We start from the raw sequence: 22,517 nt of genomic DNA on the forward strand, positions 1-22,517 counted from the left end.
GAAGGCTTTTTGAGGTGGGTAGAGCTTATGGTCTGTTCTTTTGCTCTGAGGGGAAACAAGGGAAGCAGCTGCTCCAGAAGGGGTGGGCTTGGTTGAGCTGTAGGAAACAAGCAGCAGCATATCACGAATCACACTCTCTGCTTTATCATCCAAGAAAGTTTAGTGTTTGGCATGTAGGTAGATAAACAGATGCACCAAACGTGAAATGTACCCTTGTTTGGCTTTTAATGAGATAAGATAAAGATGTAGCCATGTGCAATTATGCAGCCTCATGGAAGAGAGCTTCTTTTTTTATTTTTCTTTTAGATTTACAAGAAAGTATATCTAGAATACATCGGACAATTGAATTGATGTACTCTGACAAAACAATGGTCCAAGTAAGTACAATTTCTGCATGAGAATTCAAAATAATCCTTTTTGTCACTTGAATAAAAGTTCTTAGATACTTGAAAATAGAGCAAGTATACAAGAACTATATGTAGTGGTCTGAGAAATTTCATTGGAAAGTCAAAGGGTTTTGCAAACCTTTTAATTATGCAGTCAGATGAAAGACAGCGTTACAATATTTTACAGGTGACATACTTAAGTTTAAGCAACTTTGTAATGAAAAACCCAAATATGTTCTGCCTCTGATCCATTTTTTTGACTTGAATGCAGAACTTCAGTTTTTGTATAACGCAATAAAATTTTCTCACCCTGATTTGACCATATTGCTAGGTAATCTTATGGCTTTAAGGTGCCAAAGCATTAGTCACAAGAAACTATTTTTATACTTCGATGCTTATTGCGACTGTGTATTGCAACTTCTCTACTAATACTTGGGAATTCAAGGCTCCTGATTTTAATTTGTAGTTAATAATGCCAGCGGGATTTTGTTGTTGTTGTTTTGTTTTTGTTTTGGTTTTGTTGGGTTTTTTTAAACTCTGTCTAGTCTTAGTATCAGTCACAACCTTGACTGTTAGTCTGAGCTGCCTTTTAAAGAGATTCTCATGCTGTGCAATCTGAACAGCATTTTCAGAATGCTTTACTATGGAGTCATGGCTCCTCTGGTGTTTCTTATGTTCACATACTTATGTTCTCTCCCTTTGACAGACTTTAAGGATTACTTTCTCTGTTACTTAATGTTAGTAGAGAGAACTATTTTCCTTCCAAGTCAGATCTGTTCAGCTTACAATTTTCCTTGAGGTACATTTTCATTTTGTACATCGCTTGTAATAGTTCCTGGCAGCTGAACTCTGATGTGAAGGATTTCAGGCAGACTTCCCTAGATGCCTTTCTTTAGGCTTGCAACCGGCAGGCATTTTTTTTCCTTAATACTTACGTTGGAACAGGAAGGCTACAGGCTGCATGTCATCTAGCAGTAAAATTAAGTAATTTTGTGATCTCACATCCAAATAGTCTACCTGTGTTGGCTTAGGTGTTGTAGGAGGAAGTATCTCTGGATGGCAAAGATATTAGTCAGCAATCATTACAATGGAAAAAGGAGATTTATTAAAACACTTTGTCCTAGTACAGATTTGTATAATGTAGACTAGATTTTTTAATTTGTTTTTGTTTTGAAACAGAATTCCAGAAACGGAGGAGGATGAAGATGGTATATAGACTTGTAGAGGAGGTTCCTGTGCCATGCCTGAAAGTGGTGGTGTGTGTTAAATGGTTGTTAGGGAACAAGTAGGTGCTGAACCCATTTGAAATCACAGGCTGGAAGTGAAGGCTGCCCTTCTGCAGCTCAGATGGTTTTGTCCCGGTGGGTGTTTTGGCACAGTAGGAAGGAGGCAGGTGCATATAGCTGTCTACTTTCCCCTGTCTACCTCTGCATCTGCGTGACTGGATAGCTTAGTGTTGCCCCATTTTCTGGGAGCAGTTTCACAGTACTGATGTTTTCCTCTGAATGATACAATTGCAGGACTGAAAGCTTTCCTTTTGTGAATCGATAAGGCCTGGGCACATAAAACTAGGGTTTGTTTTTGGTTTTTTTTTTTTTAAGGAAAGCTTTTTTTTGCAGGGTACTTCTTAGTGTTTGTATGAACTATTTAAGGAGTCTTCATCTCTTGTATCCCCTTTGATTCAAAGGAAACTATAGTTGTCCATAAAAACTTCATCAAATTGTTATATGAAATATATTCCCAAAATTCTTATTTTGTCATGTTCTCCTGAGGGAATAGGTTTTATCAGCTGCTTATTTGATTATTGCCCCCTTCAGTGAACTTGCTGTAGGGAAATGAGACCCACCTGGTCTTCCTGTGGGACATCATTTTTGATATATCAGGTCTGATATAAGCTGCTCTGTAGCTACATGTGACAATGTTGGTGAAGTTCCATTTCTGTTTCATGAGTAGTAAGTGTAAGCTAAGAAGTTTAATGCCAACTATTTATTTGTTGTATTGCCCTATACTGTTAATTACTGTTGATGTAATGGCTTATCACAAGAGACACCTGTCAGCACTGAACTTGCCTGCCCCCCAGTCACAGACCTCTGTGGGGAACCTTCATGGAAGCTTAGCATGGATGACTGACAGCTGGTTCTCCAGAGCTTGAGGAAGGGGTAGAGGCCCTCAAGCTGACCCAGTTAGCATGGTTTTAAGTAAAATGATTTAAATTCAACTGGGATTTTAATGCCCTTTTTTAGGGTGAGGAAATTTTATTGTTGGAGTGTAAAGAGACTTCACTCACCTTTTTTTAAAAATCAGGATCCGCATATATTTATGTGCATAGTCACGGGCTTGTTTTAAGGCTTTCACGCTGGTTTGATAACAGATGTTAAAAACCCCAGAGCATCCAGATTTAAGGACTTGCTAGGATTTCTTCTGTGTATACTTCTTTTGTTTGGGAGGTCTACAGTGCGGTTTGGTTTCTGGGATGACAAACTTTGATTCCAGCTGCAGTGCAGTCAGCTTTACAGTTCAGGGTTTCAAAATCTCCAGTACTTCCATATAGCCTGGAAGAGGATGATCAGGTTAAAAATAACTTCAAGGAGTTTCTCAAGTCATGGTTATGTATGTATTTATGGTTACTGATTATTGTCGTGCTCAAATGGTATTTACAACAAATATTTAGTACACTGTGTAAGTAGGCTGTTTATCTACAGTCCAGACTGTGACACCTATAAAAGATGGTTTGGGTTTTTTCATACTAGCTGAGCTGTTGTCATTCAGGCATACTATGCCTAGCAGGGAAGATCAGTTTTCCCTTTTATGTTGCATGTGCTGTTTCAGCAGGTTAAAATGAGCCAATCACTAAGATGCTTTTGAAAGACTTGTAAGGAAGCACTCATTCATTCTGCCTCCCTCCCTCTCTCCTTCAGATTTCCAACTAGTTACATAGAAACTAAGTTTCCCATTTTTTTTTTTTTTTTTTTACTTGTCAGTGAACACATGAAACCATTGGGATACTTTTTACATTGATCCTAGAAACTAGTATCTTCCTTGTCTGTCTCAGGAGGAGTAGAGGACCTCTTCATGTGTTCCATGCTGCTCTTAATGATACATTTAAAATACTGGAAAGACAGTTGTATTCCTGTTCTAAGAATTTTACCTTTGGGTAATGGAAGTATTCAGCTCCCAGATATTCCTGTAAATAAACTCTTACCGGCATGTAGAAAGCCCAGAGTTTATTTCTTGCATTTACATATACCTTTCCAGACTTCAGGACAAATTTACCAGGAAGTGGAGCAAATCATAGACACTCAAGGCTGACATATTTGAGGGTTTTTTTGTAGGTACAAGGAAAGTAGGAATATTAAGGAATTAAGAAAAGGGGATGCCTGACAGTAAAGACAGTAGACATGTATGCTATAGGCTTACTAATGTTTCTAAGATCTCTTGTAACTAGTAGTGGTATGTAAAATAGTTCAAAGTCATTTTGCTTAGTGGGTTGCTAGTTTTACCTTTTTGTTTGTCCTCTGTGTCATGTTTTGATCCTGTTTACCTTTATTTTTTGCTACTTTTCTTTAATGCAGCTATTACTTCTGGCAGGTAGTAGGAACTAAATGCTGGCAAGGAGAGTTTGACATTTTGGGGTTTTTTGTTCTGTTTTTTAAGGTTCCTTATAGGTTGCATGCTGTACTAGTTCATGAAGGTCAAGCTAATGCAGGACACTACTGGGCATATATTTATGACCACCACCAGAACAGATGGATGAAGTACAATGATATTTCTGTGACAAAGTCAACTTGGGAAGAGTTGGAACGGGACTCTTTTGGTGGTTACAGGAATGCCAGTGCATATTGTTTAATGTATATCAATGACAAGGAACAATACTTGATACAAGGTAATATTATGGATAAGATTTTTGCATGATATAGAATAGCTGAATATATTAACAAAGCGAGCTTCTTTCAGATGGATTTCCAGTTTTTTGAAATGGTTTTAATAATTATTGAAAGCTCTAGTTATGCTCATAACTGTTAGATTGTTTTTGTGGGTGGAATGGTTGTTCAACTTTTAGGTTAATAAAGATAATGTCAATGTTTCAGCATTATTAAGAGAGCAAAATAAACTAAGTTTGCTAATTTGTAAATATTTTAGCCAGGTGATATGAGCCTCTTGACATTAATATCCTCGTGTAGCTTTTTTTTATAAGCTTGAGAACCCTGATGAACTTTACTGGAGTGTGGAAACTTGAAGCTTTATGTAATATATTGAAATATGAATAGCTTAGCCCTACCAACCACAAGTGAAACCAAAGTGATACATGGATTGGGAAATTTTTTTTCAGGTCATGTAGTAGTATGTAACTATAAGGCTTGTATGGAGGTGTTTGGAGAGAGGGCAAAGATCCCTTAGCGTGAGTGTTGTGTGGCCTGATAATGGTGGCTAGGGAACTGACTGTGAAAACGGCCAGAGATTCAATTAGAGGTGGTGGAAAATTTTCATGTTCCTGTTATTTCATAGGGTAGAAAGCTAGGGTGAGCATTTTTTCAGTTTTTAAATGAGAACCGATATTAACTTGACATTTCTAGATTGCCAGATTAGTTGTGGACTTATAGCCATAGGATTTATGGGCCTGTAGGGTAGCTGTGCTGCTCTAAATCTGAGGCCTGCTTGCTGGGGGACAATTACAGCTGATTGATCCCCTAAGATTTGGGATACTCCTGCAGAGGCTGTTCTCAAAGCAAAAAGGAAGGTTACTCAATGTAGCTGGTGTTCTTATCAGTTCACTTCGCAAATCCCTGTAGGCCCACTCTGCTTTCTCTTTTCAGCTGGGAAGTTGAGTTGTGTACAGCTCCATGCAGCAGTAATGCAATCGAAGTGTGATGGTTTTTTTGTGAGTGTTCTTCCCTGAATCTTCACATTCATAGGGTGCTTATGGCCCAAAAGGCTCATCTTTCAAAAGGGCAGCGATCTGATGGTGCCCAAGAACGTATAATCCAAAGATCACAAGAGCAGTAGCTGTACGTCTTGGTAGCAGAGGAGTGCCTGACAAAGAATAAAACCAGTTAAAAGTAATACAGTTTTGGGGTTTTGGTGCTGTACTGTATGTTTCCAGTAATTCACTGGAGGAAACTTCTTGAACATACTTTCTTTCCCCCTGTTCTTTCTTTCTCTGAAACTTATATTTCATGGTACTGCAGAGGAATTTAACAAAGAAACAGGACAGATCCTTGTTGGAATGGACACGCTACCTTCTGATCTAAGAGATTACGTCAAGGAAGACAATAAACGTTTTGAAAAAGAACTTGAAGAATGGGATGTAGAACTTGCCCAGAAAGCACAGCAGGAGAAGTTGTTATCTCAGATACCCAGGGCACCAGCACCTTCACCTGCTCCAGGTTAGCTGCTTCTACCTGTTTATAATAAGAGTAGAACCAAAAATTACTGGGTTTTCTATATTTTGTTTTGCAGTTGAAGAAAGGAAGAAAAAGTTAATTTGTGTAATCTTGAATTATAACTATTTACTTGGCCAGGATAACTGTACTTGAAGTTTAGTCTGGGGTTTTTTGCCTTTTTTTTGATTTAAAGAAAAAAATTATTTGTTGGTTCTTCTGCCTTTTCCCTACCAGTTGTGCTTAGCTTTTACTAAATTAATTTTCTTTTCCATAGGAACTTTGGCTTTTTAAGATAGGTAATGATTAACTGGTCTCACCTGTTTTGAGAATTTATGAGTCCATAAGTGATGTATATTCCTCTATTCAGAGTGATTGAGTAGAAGACCTACTAGAAGAGAAGAATAATTTATTTGGTGTGATGTATTGAATAGGTAGCAATAGTAGGGCCTACTTAAGAAATATTACGTAAAAACGAGGGTGTTAAAACTGTGGAAAAGGCTCTGAACAGCAACAGTGAGGCCAGTGCTGGTAGGAACCTAGCTAATAAGACCACTGGCAATCTGCCTATAAAACATATGCCTGCTTTGACACAGAAAAACCTGTCAGGTTTTAGGTTACATCCACCTTTTGCTCTATTGCAGAAGGCTGTATGTACATTACGTGAAAGATGACATGATGGATTTGTATAGTGAGACTGCTGTCCAGATGTTCTTGTTGTATTTGAGTCATTAAGACTGAGCATACATTTCTCATGACTATCTATGACTACAAACTGAATGTAAAAGGTGCAGTGATTTATTGACATTTCTCCTTTTGCAAACTCTGTGGAGAGTAACTTCATCTTCTATATGTTTTGACTTCACAAACACTTTGAGACTGGTTTTAGTTCTTTTGTAAGTAATGGAAAGTATTAAATGAATGTTTTATGTCTGCCAAAATTTGCTGTCATCATGTAAGGAATAGAAGACACTATTTATGCTAATCAATTTTATTGCCCTCAGTGGGGGAGACTTTGACATTTCCCTTAAGTCAGAAGAATATTGTGTGTTGATTATTTCGCAAAGTAAAAGTACATCTGGTACTCAAGTGGCTGTAGGTCATACCATATATTTTGTCTGTATCCCACAGAAAGTCCAAGTAGAATCTCATTTTTGTTCTCAGTCATCCCCCATACGAGAGGTGATCAACACCCCTCACTCAAGAGCTTTAATGGGTCTATAGACACGACAGATCTGTTGTTCCTAATATAAAATCACGGATCCATTTATATGAAAGTGTTCAAAATGACCTGAGACACAGACTGGTCTGAAGTTGTATTTGTGAGTGGTGTGACCTACCCTGCATTTTCTGTGTGGGTTACTTTATCTGAGACAGTGATCCAAATAAATCAATTCAAAATTCACGCTCATGTTAACACAAAAAATTGTTATCTTATTTCTGTCACTAAGTTCAAGCAGGAGAACCCGAATATTTAGAGCAGCCATCAAGAACTGATATTTCAAAGCACTTAAAAGAAGATTCTGTACAAGCAATCAATAAAGCTTTAGCTGAACAAGAAGATAGAGGTCCAGAAGCTATAATGGATACGGTGAGGATATTTTGAAGCTTGAAATACTTCTTTTGCTTTTATTTTTCAAGTGGAAATGATATATTAGGTGATAAAAAGGGGGTGTGCGTAGAAACTTTGAACTGAAAATTGTTGCTTCTTCAGAGACTGTCCAATGCTGAAGTCCATCCAGAAAGCGTGTACTATAGTAATGGGTGTAGTAGAAGAAAAATACTAAGATAGATGTCCTCTATGTGATTAAAGTACTTGTCAAGAGTACAGCATATTGTTCAAATGACAATCGTTTTTGTGCCCACCATCTTTTCAAAATGTTAGATGGTTCCATTTATTTTTGAGGGGTAAACATTGATGTTCTATGTAAAAGACTTGAAAAATACTGCTTTAAACATTCATGTTTTTATCTGAGAAATAGAAGATTATAATTGAGTTCCCTTGAAAGACCTATGGAAGTCAAAGTAGCTTTCAAAAAATAAGGGTTTTTTCAACAATATTCTGTAGTTTTAATGCAAATTCACAACTTGATGAAAATTATTTTTTGTGATTCATCAGATGCATATATTAACTTAAAAGGCTTCTAAGAATTAGTGTTGGGTTATGGTGTTTTCACTTCATGCAACAAATACTGACAGGAATTGGAAATTAACACCTTAATGAGTTAATAATGAAACCAATATTTAACAGTTTTTTTCTTTCAGCATTTTTTTTTCTTCCCTAGAAGTATAGAAATAAATGACCAATATATTTGCCACAAAAGCAAGTGCCATTGAAGCAATACGTGCTTCTGTCTTGGAACTGTATCTGTAAAGATAAAATACTCAAAATATACAGTGTAGCTTAGGCACCCCTAGTAACCAGTAGAGATATGAACAATTTAGATCTGTGCAAAATTTGAAGCATGCTTCCAAAGTTCAGGTATGAATCCTCATCAAACGAAAGCAGTCTAGCCACAGATACGTTTGGGGCCAACAGGAAAGTCCTCTTAAAGACTTTGAAAATGATGTGACAACTTACTGACTCATAGACCTGACGTGTTTTCCATCCCCCTCTCCTGTGGTGTCAGGAGAGCAGAGAAGCATGCTTTCTCTGCTAAACTGAAATCAAAGCCAACAAGGAAACTAATCTAGCCCTGGATGAAAAGATGCTCTACCACTAATACTTCAGGCTACTGCATATCTGACTTTTTTGAGTTTTCAGAATATAGAACAACTTAGTGGGAGTCTGTTTAATATGAGTTACCTCCAGCTGAAGGGGTAGCTATGAAGATACCAAACCCATGATAAAATGTCTTGCATGATGCTGTCTTCTTTCTAGGGTTCGTGGGCATCTGTCCCAGTGGGATGTGGAAGAATCTTGCAGACTTGATTCTGTGGATCCCGTGTTTTAGTTTAGGCTAATGTCACACTGCACAGTGATAGGCCTTAGGACTTTACAAGAGCAACCACGCGGGGAACATCATGATAAGCTTAGTGAGGCAGATGCGGGTTGTCTCATTCTAATATTTTCACTGCAGTGTTCTGCAATGAGGTGGATGGCTCTTTAAAAATAAAACCAAAAAAACCCAAACACTACAAACTCTTTTATTTAGAAACAAATGTATTTCAGCTGCTAGAATCTAAAGCCAATTTCTAGCTGATCTGAAAGTACTCTGTTAATGTTTAAAAGCTGCTCTCTGCATACCCAAATTTAACTTAGGCAGAATTGTGCTTCCTTTGTATCAGCATGCTTTTTAATTATTCTACTTCCATATGCATTCTGACATGCAGGCATATTTCTTTCCTTCACTTTTTGTCCATTTTAAGAGAAGGAAAGCCGTGTAACAGGGTTGTATGTTAGTCACCACATGATCACTTATGTCCAGTTTCTGCCCTTTTGTCCTTTTTTCTGCCTCTGATTGCACAGTCTTCCTTTGTATTTATACAGTGCTGGGTGTAAATAGATGCTATGTGTTTCTGGAATCTCTGTTAAAAAATGAGACTATTGTAATAGTTGCAGAACAAGTAGCAGGGCACTCTGATTGCATTGATTAGAGTCAAAGTTTAAGTTCTGTAAATGTTGTAAACTGTCTGTTATACAGTGATAGAGGACAGGAGCTGAGATTTGCCTCCGTTGTTGTTTAAAATTAGCATAGCAAGAATTTCAGTGACTAGCATAATCTTCCCCTGATTTTCTGTCTAATTACTCTTCTAAAAAAATAAACCTGTTGAATGTAATGCACCTTTAAATATTCAAATATTTTGATTGCTGGAGGCTTTTTGTATTTTTTTCCCCAGAGCATCAGGAAATGTTAGCCTTCGGCTTGTTGCCATCCCTTATTATGAATTTATCAGATACTTCAAATATATTTAGTAATTTTTTGGTGAAATGTATGGAAAGACATGGTGGTTCACAGACTCATCCTTTAACAGCTGCCTTAAATGTATAATGGATGTTAGAGTTGCAGTACTGGCATACTAACCTGTAGAGATGTAATTAGTGAATAAAGAACAAATGAAATCTTTTAAATAATTATGGCTTAATTTTAAAATGTGCTGCTTTAAGTGTTACGAAATTGTAATCAGTTAGAGCCTATAAGTGATATTTATAACTTTCTTCAGAACTTCAGCAATGCACATCATTTTAACTTGATCAGCCTATCAGTTTGCATCTCTCCATAATTATCTCTATTTTCTGATTATTTTTTTTCCCCCCACACATACTGATAATGGTTTTCTTCTGCAGAGCTCTGATAATGCCCCAGCTCAACCAGCTCCTAACCAGCGAGTTGTAGAGGTGGCGATTCCTGATGTAGGGACTTTTGTGATTGAGTCAGAGGAGGGGGGTTATGACGATGAGGTACATTTGATTGCAGTCGTGTGCACCGCTCCTCCTCGGTGCTTTCTTGTGCTGCCTGATAAGAATTTTTGGCATGTTGGCACATTATGACACCTAACAGATTTCTGCAAAACTAAATGCTTAGCGATTTGTAACCTTAACAATGTCTTAATTTGTAATGAAATACGAAAGGAAGGCACAAGCTATTCTAATTGGGCACGCTTTGCATGGTACCATTTACACTGGAGGTACATTTGTCTTTTTAGCTGTGAAAGCTGAATGTTTGTGTTAGGCCAGATAGCCTTTGAAATGCTGGTGATAGACTGTGGACTACTACATTATTTAAAAAGTGACAGGATAGTGAGTGATGTTCTTAATGTTTGTGCTTTCTTGTCAGTCCAATAAAGCTAATGTTCAAGTCCGATCCCTTATTTGCCAAGGTTAAGCTTTTCAGACTTGAAGGATTAAATTATCCATGGAAATAACCTGAAACTGATATAGCTGGTGGAGCTGACTCTTCCAAAACTCAAGAAAAAAAAACAAAACAAAAAAAAACCCAGAATTCTTTTTTTCCCAGTTCAGACCCAGGGTGGAGGGTGTAACTAGTACTACTTCAGGAACAGATGAGATGCCCATGTATCCTGAGAGACATTATTTTCTGCTGCCCTATTTTAGCAGCAGAAACCAACACTGCTGGGTCATCAAACTGTCCTGCCTTGACACAGATTACTCCATGTTTGTTTTGGTTGGGAACAGTGTTGGTGCAGCCCGTATTCTCAGGTGTCTGAGCATGTGTTCTTGTGGGCTATGGGGAGCTTTTGCTTCCCTAGGCAAATGGGTATTTCAGGTCATTCTGCCCTGTAATTGTGATCAGTGGTAACTGGGAGTATGGGATAGGGAACAAAATGATTTAATTGACATCATCACACTGAGTTTGGCTTCTCACAGATGTGTAGTCTCCACCTTTAAAGACATGAGGATTTAGCCTCACCTAATGACCTGCTTTTTTGGGTTTTTTCTTTTTTTCTACTCTTGTCCCCATGCGATTATCTTTCTAGAGGATGGTAACTTTCTTCCCTATTTCCCTGTTCCTTTTGTAAGTGTATTCACTTTTTTTTAACATTTTTCTTATGTGTGGGAAACTTTTCTGGAGAGTTTAGGGTTCTTCAACTTCTGTTGCTGTGCCAGTTGCTGTGCTGGCCATACCCTGGGCAAGGAGAGAGTGAGTGTTTTTCTTTGCTCACAGATAACAAAGGAGAAAGGCCTTTCTGAGTAACCTAGATGTATCAAATTGTTTGTATATAATTGATATGAATAGCTGCGAGATGAGTCTTATGTCTCACTTTGTGTTTGTTAAATGTTTTGGGTCTGATTTTTAAGAATTTGTCTGCAAATGCTTCAGGGACCAATAGCATTTGCAGCAATGGTCCCTTATTTTGATGTTGAAATATGCGTAAAATACAGGCAGTGTAGTTTACTATGTTTTTTGTATAGTATATATAAAGTGTGATTGGGTGATTTTTCTACTTGAAACTTTTTTTTAATCCTTTGGTGGTCATGGGTAGCACTTAGTCAGTATGCAGGCAGTTTCTGATGGATACTAATGCTGAACAATGCATGTTCCTTTCCTGGGAAGTTTTGACCATGTAACTTTTAAATTGTATTTGACACAGTTCTTCAATATTTTTTTGTAAGCTTCCTTTAATCGTATGTTGTTACAGTAAAAATACATACACATGCCATGACTGATTTGCAGAATATGCACACCAGATCTGTATTGAAACGTGCCATTTCAATGTATGCATGCATTAAGTTGCTTTTATCTTGCATGAGACTAAAAGCATATTGAATTTGGTCATTAAAATATTAATCATTCAAAACTTTTACCTTAAATCCCTTGTGGCAGGTCATGCTGACCCCGAACATGCAAGGTATTATCATGGCTATAGGTAAAGCCAGGAATGTTTATGACAGGTGTGGGCCAGAAGCAGGGTTCTTTAAGGTACAACTAACATTTTCAACTTTTTCTCCTCTGACTTTTCTTGTTAGATATGCCTTCTTCCCTCACCCTTTGATGCATATTAAGACTGTTTCAGCATTTATATGTACTCTTCTATGATATCATCCATTTAGACATTTCTCCCCTGAAAAATAGACAGCTATTTCCCTATTGATTCAGCAGTACACTACCTTGATATCAGTAGCTTATATACCTTTCTGCATTTTAGCTTTCTCATAGTGGTAGCAATTAACATGAAACCTAGATGTGTAATCAATAAGAATATGCATTTTTTTCCCCGTTAGAAACAAAAACCATGCCTTTGCTAGACTGTTTGGGACATCAGGGTGTAGTCATTTGTTGTTTATTTCCAAGACATGTTTTGTACTCCTTAAAAGATTTTTAGTAAATCTAAATTACTTTCTTTTGTGTAACTACATGGATGTCAGTCTATTTATGTATGCAGTGTTTTATTGCTGGGAATGAGATGTTAGGCTTTTTGTTGTTATTACTCTTCACAGTGATACCAGATTTAAAAATGTGTTAGTCTTCTTAAATACACAAACTTCAGAGCATTTTTAGCTCATGATCTTTTTCAGGGTATTAGGAAAGGAATTACTTTGACATGATGCAAAATCCTCTCAAATATGATTTGGAGAGAGGGAAGAAGTTTCTTGCTTGTTATTGAGTTGTAGCCTGTTTTCTTAATTGTTATGGCATAGTTGGACTAGAAGAAATTGTAAAAAACAAAAGAAACAAACAACAGCCGAACAAAAAATTCTCCAACCCCTTGGTAAGGAAGTTGAAATCTTACGGGTTGGTTTGTCTGTGTGGGTTTTTGTAATGGATACTTAGAGAAGTGTTGTCACCATAACACTTGTTTGCAGGGCTGTCTGTTAACGGTGCCTGCCCTCAGGGAATGGAGACACACCTGCCATGGCCTCTGTTTAGTGAAATAGATTTTGTTTGGGATTCTGTGCTGGGTTGTGATTTTTTTCAAATGTATTACTTAATGAAATGATGTTAATCTTATTTTTTTTAAGTTGGAAAAAACCCCCTCATTTGATCAAATCAAACTCGTTACCAGAAAGTCTAATTACACCTAATTATTTTTTGAAGATGAAGGGTCTTTTGATCATTTAAAAACAGAAATGCAGTTAAATAAAATCCATTCAGTGCTTCAGAGTTATCAAAACAATGCTCAGTGGAAGTGTTTTTCGGTCTCTAATTTTGAATGCTTTAACATTTTCACTTTACGAGGGACAGAATTTGTCTCTGAGAAAATGTTCTGATGCTAAATTGTTGGAGACTAGAAAAGTTTCCTTACTCTTTTTCTGCTGAGTCATGTTTGCAGTAACGTAGAAGAGGTGGAACATGCTTCACTTTTGAGGAATACGTTAGTATGAACATAGGCAGATGAAATGATCTTAGTAACAAAATTCGTATTTTGAAACATCAGATAAAATCTCGTGTTACTCCATTGGATCTATTGTAAAGGCTTCTATGATATTTTTTAATACTGTTATACTCTTGAGTTTCTTCATGTGTTTGTTTTTTAGAAAATGAGTGTTTACAGAAGATTGTGGGGTTTTTTTCTATGATGTCTTTATTTCAGTGTAACCCAGGTAAAACCCATTTGGTGTGGGTCATTGTTACTGCCAAGGTTTCACTCCCCTTTTAGATCTCAGACTTGAGATGTGACTGATATGAACCCACTAAGCTATTTCTTGATCAATGACCTTTTCCAATCATCCTTCTTTAAACTTTATAGACAGTTCCTTGCAGAATGTTTGCCTTAAGATCTTTATATAACATTCTCAGTGAAAAAGTGAAAGCATGTAGTACTTTTTTCTACCATCCCTTTTTCCTGTATTCTGGGTAAAGAGATGGTGGTGTTTTTTTCATTGTACAGAGGATTTCTGAATCTGTAGTATACAATTTTATTTTGTTTAGAAATGTATATAAAAATGTAGGGTTTGTGTTGCATTTTTTCGTACTTCTGAGTAATTCTCTGAAAAATTAAATGCCAAATAGCAATTGTTTTTTGTTTCTGGCGATAGACAGGGTTTAATTGTGTAGTTATCCATGTTGGTTTTCTAATGGTAGAACTTGTTCCGATGTAAGATAGTAGAAACTCAGTGGCTTTTGATATTTATAATCAGTTCTCCCAAATTTCCTTTTTAATGATAATGCATATGATTAGTATTTAAAAATATTGATGCAGAACATTCTCTTAAGTTTTAAATTTCTCTACATGCTCTGTGTTTAGGCCTGTATGAATAGTATCCTACCCACATGTTTAGTCCCGAAACAAAATGTGTATTAGTAGAGGATGTAAGCCCAGATTTCTGATAGTTAAACATCAAGAAGTTACCTGCTACTGCCAGGTATTTCAGCATAAAGGAATTTGAAATATTGAACAGGGTATTTTTCTGCTTGCTTTGGAGCTTTATTTTGTGCATATGTTGTATTGAAACTTTGCTAATGTGTGAAGCTACTGGGTTAAGTCACTTGTTTCAAGTCAACGTCTAGTGTTAGCAAACAATCTGATCACCTCCCTATTTTGAGAGATAAATTATGGAAGACATTAACATTTGTCACTATTTTTCTAATTATTATTGCTCTTGTTCATGCTGTATAGTTTTAGTGAATAAAATCTAACGAACATAACAGATGATATTCATTAAAATCTAATGTACTGGCAAAGCTGGAAAAGTAAACACTTCTGACCTCTAAAGTTGATCTAAAAGACTCAGTGAGGACTCCATCCTGCCCTATAGGAGACTAATACTATTCGTATTGAAGTATTATATTTTTTAGAAATCCTACAATTCGATTTTTGTTGAAAAACATTTTCTGTTCTTGCTTAGCATTTCCAAAACCATACATGTTCATTAAACTTTCTGTAGAATTTGGTTTATTCACGTATTTGCATTTTAACCATGTATTAGAGGTACCTTTTTTTACCTTAGAGATATTAGACGATTCCTTTAAGTAAAGTGTCTGAATTATTATACTGCTTTTGGACTGTAAATGCTTAAAGAAGCCTCTCTGGGGATTGGGTAAACCTTCTCTCAGGGAGATGTAGCACAGGATTGGGACTGCTTTTGAAATAAAGGTCTACCAGGGATTTTGGCAAGATACAGTTGGGGAGAGACAGAAACAACTTCAGTATTTGTCTGGTTATTTTTTTAGCGTAGTTCAGACTTGTTAGAAGGGTGAACTATGGAATGGTTAAATTATTTTGTAGGCAAAAGGCCATGGGACAAAAATTATTATGTTAGTGTCTGTGACATATAAGAGTTAAAAGCCAGAAAGAATAACATATATTTTTAAAATTTTTTAGGCAATTAAATTGGAATACACACGTTTGCTAAAGTTAGCCCAGGAAGATCCACCACCTGAATGTGATTACCGTTTGCGTCATGCAATTGTTTACTTCATCCAAAACCAGGCGCCAAAGAAGATAATTGAGAGAACATTACTGGAACAGTTTGGAGATCACAATCTTAGCTTTGATGAAAGGTAATAAGATCTGCATGTCTCATTTCCTGTCCTCACAAATGTTTTCTGATGTGTGGAGATGCCCCTTCGTTTTCAGATATTGCATGCAGTAGAGGGAAGGCTAGTGTGTGTGTTTGTCTTCTAGTTAATAGCTTGCAGGTCTATTTTGTAAAAAAAAAAATACCATCTTTATAAAAATCTCTATAAAAAAGAGTAAACAAGAAGTTGGGTTTCTATTGCTATGAAATAAGGAAATACTCAGTGTTGGTCATAATTTTGCATGTAGATTTCTGTACCTTCTTTCAAAACACAGTGTAAGGCTGTGTAACTTGCATTTCTTCACTGTCCTGAAAGCCAGCAGTAGACAGCAAAGCCTTACAGGCTAGATGGGTAACTTAGTTGAAAGCAAGACAATGTCTCTTTTCCACTCAAAATTCCATATATTTACCTATTTAAAGAAATAAATAAATGGAGAGGTAGAGAACAGTACTCTGATTTCTGTGTAGTGAATAATCCTCTGCTGTTACTTCTGCAAAGTAAGTATCAGGGAGTTACAAGCCATCTGAACTTTAAATTAAAAAGAAAGACTGACCAATGTGGCAATTTAGCAAAATAAAACAAGAAGTAGTTCTTAAATAGCACAGGCCTCCATCACACGTACTTTGAAAGTATGTCCCTGTGGTGGTTTAGTCCCTGCCGGGGTCTGAGACCACGCGGCCACTGTCCCTCCCCCACAAAGGGAGTGAAATACAAAGCCCCGGGGCTGAGATAAGGAGAGGTTTAATACAACAGTGCAACAGCAACACAACAAACAGCAACAATAACAATAACAGTAATAACAATGAACAGAGCAAACTATCTACCAATACAGCAGTGAGAAGCGCGATGGCATAACACACGTGTTAACCCGTCTTGCTTCGACGCCAGGATGTGATGTCAGCATGGTATCTGAATAACCCGGCTAGAGCTCCCCCCCCACTGCTGGGGAAACTTAACCCTATCCTGGCTAAACGAGGACAGTCCCCTCCTGCTGATTATACCATGCATAATAAAAAGCACATTTTCCATAATGTTTTCATACTGTTTTGCATAAGGCTGTAGCTTATATTGTTTGAGGCTGCTTTGTATGGATAATATCCTTTGTGAATTTCCGGTAATACTCCATGGTTTCTTGTTGCTTTTTGTAAGGTGCCGTAACATAATGAAGGTTGCTCAGGCTAAACTTGAAATGATAAAGCCAGATGAAGTAAACATGGAGGAGTATGAGGTCAGTAATTTTTATGCTTTAAATTAAATTGTAACGTGAAATAGTTATCAGTAAGCTGAATTTTACCTTCACAAATTTCTTCTTGTCTTATACCGAGAAGTTAAAAATGGTTATTGAAGGACCATTTATTGGTAGGAAGTATGCTCTGATCTATTGATCTAAAGCTGTTTTTTTTCCACATCTGTAATTCCAATGACTTGAGCTGTAAATAAATGTAAAGTTTGAGTCTGGCCTCACTACTTAATGTGTCTCGACATGACTAACAGTATTTTGTAACTAATCACCATATGAGCCAACTGGCTTTCTCTAGTCAGAAACAGCTGGCAGTGAAGGAGTGAGAGTGGTCTAAGCCCAGCCTTACATATCTTGATAACTGGGTCACGGGCACAGTTACATTTGTGCTTTTCCCCCAGCTGACTCTGCAGCCATTCCTATTGACTTATGAACACCAGATTCTTTTGTTTGCCAAGACCATATATAACCAGTTTATGCATTTAATTTTTCCTCCTGTGCTATTTAGAAAAACTTGGAATGAAAAAAAGAGAAAATCTTGGACATTAAATAATCGTGACTAATATTTGTGAAAATAATTCATCTCATACTTAAAGCTAAGTTTGTAGCTGGCTTTACAGCATCAGTTTCAACTCTGTGTAATACTGTTTATTAAGACCTCTTAACAGTGGATATTTATGACCTAGGCAGATTCCAGTGCACCACTTATAGCTCATTGTTGTGCTATTAAGTCCAAACAGCTTGTTCAGGAGGACTATGGGAATTCTTTCCCTCAACAAACTAAATGAAAAATATTTACTTGTCACTTTTCACTACTGGGTTCAGGACCTACAGCAGATGCTACTACATTACAATGTGCCCTCCCTAGCCTATGAGGGGAAAGAACTCTCATAGTGGAATTTCTGTTGCATTTTTTACGCTGTGCAAGGCTCAGTATTTTACCAGTTTCTGAATGGCATTGCACAGGTAGACTAAGCAATTCTGGACTTAGCTTTAAGAGTGTGAGGGAGCGGGGGTGTCTTCTGTTCCCCTGCAGATACATGCCACTTTTTTAGCTCTTGAGACAGAAAGTTGGTGGTTTCTCCAAAGATTATACCAGTATTTGTCCTGTATAGTGAGCTGGCATTTCATGGACCCTTTCTCATGCTCTTTGTATTGAATCTATAAGTGATTATGTATTATGGTATGCTGTCCCTTATTTTATCTTTCATGAGCAATTGAAAGTTGGCTACTAACCAACTGCAGTAAGAACGCCTTTCTCACTTGGAGCATTTACCTGTGAAGTGTACCAGTAGTCACTTTGTCAAATGGTGATGCAGTAAGATAAATGTTTTGCTCCAATATAAACATCCCCACAGTCTGAACTGCATTTGTTTTTTTGTCACTTCCCATGTAAAGTGTTCAGGTGTTTTCTATGTCATTCTTATATTGAAAGTTAAGCTTAATATCTAGTGTATGAAAAAGCTTTCTAACACTTTCTGAGAAAATAACTGAGTGTAGTGTCGGGAAGAAAAAAAAGCAATCAGCTTCTCAACTCTTTTTTGAGAAGAAAAAGGGGATCTCATAATTCTGACTGTAGTACTCCAAATATGCTTTGTGTTCCTTTCAAATGGTAATACATTCCATAAAAATAATTTCATCTAGAAATATTTTAGATGTTTAAGAATTGTCTCTTTTTATTGAGGGAGGGGGGTTTCAGGCAGACTTCTCACACATGCAACCTTATTAGGGGTCCTTAGCACTTAATGTGAGTATTCAGCACTAAGTGAAGTGTGTGGTAAAAAAACACTTAAAAAAATTTGTATTTCATGTTTGTGGATGAAATTCTATATACCCTTTCTTATATGCAGAGATGGCATCAAGACTATAGAAATTTCAGGGAAACAACCATGTTTCTCATGGTAGGATTGGAGTTTTTCCAAAAAAAGAGGTAAGTGGTAGTATAGAACTCAAATGTAGTAGAGTGATTTGAAAGCAAAATGTAATATTGATAAGTAAAGCTATTTTTTAAATTAAGAATTGTTTAACATGTTAATCATTTTAGTTAAGCATTTATTTGGTCCATTAATGTCTTCAGACTTGCATCTACCTCAAAATTTCCTGCAGCTTTCTATTCTTAATCTCCTTTTCCAATCTCCCTATGAAGCGATGGACTCTTTTCAGAGCACCCTCCACGTGCACCCCTGTTCCTCCTTCTCTCCTACTCTTAGTGCTTTGGGTATCCCTCAGACATAAAAATTTTCCCTCTCTGGCACCACATGTGCACATACATTTATCTGCTTTCATCAGTGATCACAATTAGTCAAGTCTCTGTCTTACCTGTCTTTTTATTGGGTCTTTCCACAGAAGCAAAGTTTTGCCTCCTGCATTTGTCTGATCCAAAATTTCACCTGCAATGGTCTTTAAAGCTTGGGGAAAAAACACTTGAGGAAAACTATCATGCATAACTTGTCATAGTTGTAGCTGATTCTTCTTAGCTCTCTGAGGCAGTGATGATTCATTCCCTTCTCTTTTTGAACCAAGTCAGGAATTGTGGCTATATAAAATGGGTGACATTTATGTACTTAACGTGCTACAACTAAAACTTATTCTCTGATCTACTACATGCAACAAGGATGGTGATTGCAGTATAAATGCCTCAGAGCATTCTGCAGAAAAGTCTTTGAAATGGAATTGTTCAAAAGTACCTCTTCCTTCCATGCTCAGCCAAAGGAATGAAATGATTAACTGCAAAATACCCAGGGGCTGACATCTGTGGTACGAAAATTGAGCTATCACATGATACAAGTTTTTGGTTGTGAAAAGAATTCTGTAGTCACTGATTTTTCATGTATAATGCAGTAGGTAGGGGAATTATAGTGGGAATCAAACTTGATTTCTTTTCTGTATGTTCTGTAGTAAATTGCTTCATATTTCTCTTTCTTGTCTTATGCTTATGCTCCCAAAAAAGAAAGGCCCCAAACAAAACAGGAAGATTGATTGGAAAAGACACTGCCTTGTCTTTGTGACAAGCTATGTCTTTTGTATAGTGACTAACACAATGAGCCCATAGTCTTGGTTTGTCTTCTGGTTGCTACCATATAATAAATAGTACATTCATTAATAATCTAAATTGCAAGGTGGTACTTTGTCAGTCTTAAACAGCTTCTATAAAAAGGTTGTTCAGAAGATTGCCTGGCTTACTTGAAAAATAAACACTCTTGTATTGCTTGATCCCTTAAGGAGGCAAAAATGTCACAGGCATTGGTGTGGTATATAGGAACCCTTCTTGTTACCCCCAGACTTCATGCACGCTCTAAACATGCAGGCAGGAATGGAAGATCTTCAAGTTCCTTGGCACTGGATCGCACCTTCAGCTGTAAAATACCAGTGTTTTCAATAATATGCTTCTTACCATAATATATTCTGATTGTTCCGAGGCGGGAGGGAAGCACAGGTTTCTGCTCTGTGTTGAACAGTGTTTTTGGTATAGTTTTCCATTATTTACCATAATTTGGAGAATTAGGGTGAGGCATTTTTTACCAAACATCTTTGTAATTTAGCAAACAAGCCTATAATGACCAGTCTTAGACTCTGATACTGGTCAGAAATAAAAAATATTATATTATCAGACTCATCTAACATCCAAAGTAGTGTAGCATTCATTCCCTTTGGCAAGAAACGCAATTTCATAAATGCTTCAAGAGGTATTTAATACAAAGACAGCAAGACTAGAGTTAAGCATGTTTAGAGGATGGGTGAGGATCTGGGTATCCGTTGACCTGCTCCAAAGGCATCTATTGCAATTATGCACCCATGTTTCAGCTACAGGTTCCCAAAGGACTGAGATACTGAGGTTCACATTTTGTACACTCTAGAGGGCAGTACTGCCATCCTTATTCTTAAAATGAGACTGAATTCATGAACTCTTCCAATTCCCTTATTAACAAATCAAAATGTAACTTTAAAAATATTTATGAAACATAGACTTTCATAATTAAAATACGACCTCCATTACCAGAACGGTTTTGAGGCTTTTTTCAGAAACCTATCTCCCTCAATTGACCAACTTTTCTTAGTTTTAATAAAACGAGTTGATATCTAGCAGCACTCAATCTCTAGATGGAGCTGAAAATCAGCCTTTATCCAGGTGGTCTCTGATTTCCTTAAGTAATTGTACTGTATTGAACAAACACAAAATCAACATTAAAGAAGTAGTTTGGTATATCTTTTTCATGCCTACTTTGTGTTCACTCACGATCCCTTAAGGTGGTTGACAAGGCCCTCTTTTCACTTAGGGTGGAGAATTAAAGGGTTTTTCAGGCGTATCTTCTCAAACTGTACTGTAGAGTAGGAACGGAACGTGCTTTGGGTGAAATAAATGCAGCCAGCTAAGGAACCTCAGCAGGAGTTTTACCTGCAGCTCACTCTTGTGGTAGTAACTGAAAAGTGCACAAACTGTAGACCTTAGCAGTTGCTTTTTATAAGTTTCTTGGAAAGCCAATATAGTTTTTCAGTTTTGACTGAAATGACTTTTTCAAAGCAGTGCTAAAATTTAGCCAGCCTATGCTTTCTGCATCTTTTCCAAAGCCTAGCCCCAATGAGCTCCATAATTCTGTGAGCAGCTTCAGTGATTTTAGGCTTAGACTTCACAGGCTGGAGTTCTGTGCACTTCGGGTGTGGAAAGGCAGACTGTTTTGTGAATTTACACTGTAGTCGTATTCCTCAGACTCTCAAGATACATAAGAACTCCAAGCTTGGATGTACAGTAATGATGATTTAAAACAGCTTATCTGGCTGTGAGATGGCACTACAGTTGTTTCAGGGAAAGGTCACACAACTGGGGGAAGGAGTAGGAAGAGAGGGACTGGGAATGAGGCCGCTATCTTATACAGCATGTTTTTAATTGGGGTCAACTGAGTTGTTGATGCTGTAATTTCAACCTGCAGTTTCACAAATAACTGAACTATGGAATGAATGGAAAGGGAGAGAAGGTCCTGCTCCTCTGACTCTAAAACCAGCAATTCCAGTTCCTTGCAACCATCTTCTCCCCTTTCTTCCTACATTAAGTTTCCTGCTGTCTGGTTAGTTGTGTTGGTGATCAGTGGTGTGAAGAGTTTTCATGAGTAGGAGAAATAGACATGAGGAGAGGGTAATAGGACTACTGCTTTTAATGAAGGCATGGCTTTGTAGTTTGAGGACAAAAAGTTGGAGAACAGTGACTGTACTTGTATTACTTAAGCAAAAATATTTAGGATTGCAGGGGACTATGAGCAGATCTCATAGTGGAATAAAAAAACTGCACAGTAGATTCAGAAATGATGGTGTTGGGGTTCATCTTGATCTTCTAAACAGGGATATTAAAAGGTAAAGCTTTAAGGAACCATTGCTATTTCAAGTAGCCTTTTCCTTTTTTGTGTTGTCTCCTTGGGAGGCATTACTGTAAGTCTTGAGTTTGGTCTACTTTGGAAAATTCTGACGTGTATTTTTCAGGTATGCTCTGTGTGTGCTCACACATGTTTTAGCTATATTTTAGTCATTCGGTGGTTTGGTTTAGTAATTTAAACTTTAACCGTGATCACCTGTTCTCACTAGGAGTGAGTGAGTGCAC

At 37.1% G+C, this 22,517-nt stretch overlaps 1 protein-coding gene across 4 annotated transcripts in view; it reads left to right on the forward strand.

Annotated features, from left to right (window-relative positions):
* USP25 (ubiquitin specific peptidase 25) overlaps window positions 1–22,517 on the forward strand; it is a 96,655-nt gene that overhangs the window by 71,237 nt on the left and 2,901 nt on the right. For 3 of the 4 annotated variants that reach the window (XM_074858106.1, XM_074858108.1, XM_074858109.1), the window contains 9 exons: window positions 307–377; window positions 4,041–4,269; window positions 5,573–5,770; window positions 7,216–7,355; window positions 10,053–10,166; window positions 12,052–12,147; window positions 15,491–15,669; window positions 16,837–16,915; window positions 18,778–18,857. In XM_074858106.1, coding sequence (XP_074714207.1) covers window positions 307–377; window positions 4,041–4,269; window positions 5,573–5,770; window positions 7,216–7,355; window positions 10,053–10,166; window positions 12,052–12,147; window positions 15,491–15,669; window positions 16,837–16,915; window positions 18,778–18,857 — 1,186 coding nt within the window. The remainder of the gene's footprint in view (window positions 1–306; window positions 378–4,040; window positions 4,270–5,572; window positions 5,771–7,215; window positions 7,356–10,052; window positions 10,167–12,051; window positions 12,148–15,490; window positions 15,670–16,836; window positions 16,916–18,777; window positions 18,858–22,517) is intronic. The other variant, XM_074858107.1, reaches the window with a different exon arrangement.

The sequence above is a fragment of the Strix uralensis genome, chromosome 2, assembly GCF_047716275.1.
Source record: "Strix uralensis isolate ZFMK-TIS-50842 chromosome 2, bStrUra1, whole genome shotgun sequence".
NCBI lineage: Eukaryota > Metazoa > Chordata > Aves > Strigiformes > Strigidae > Strix > Strix uralensis.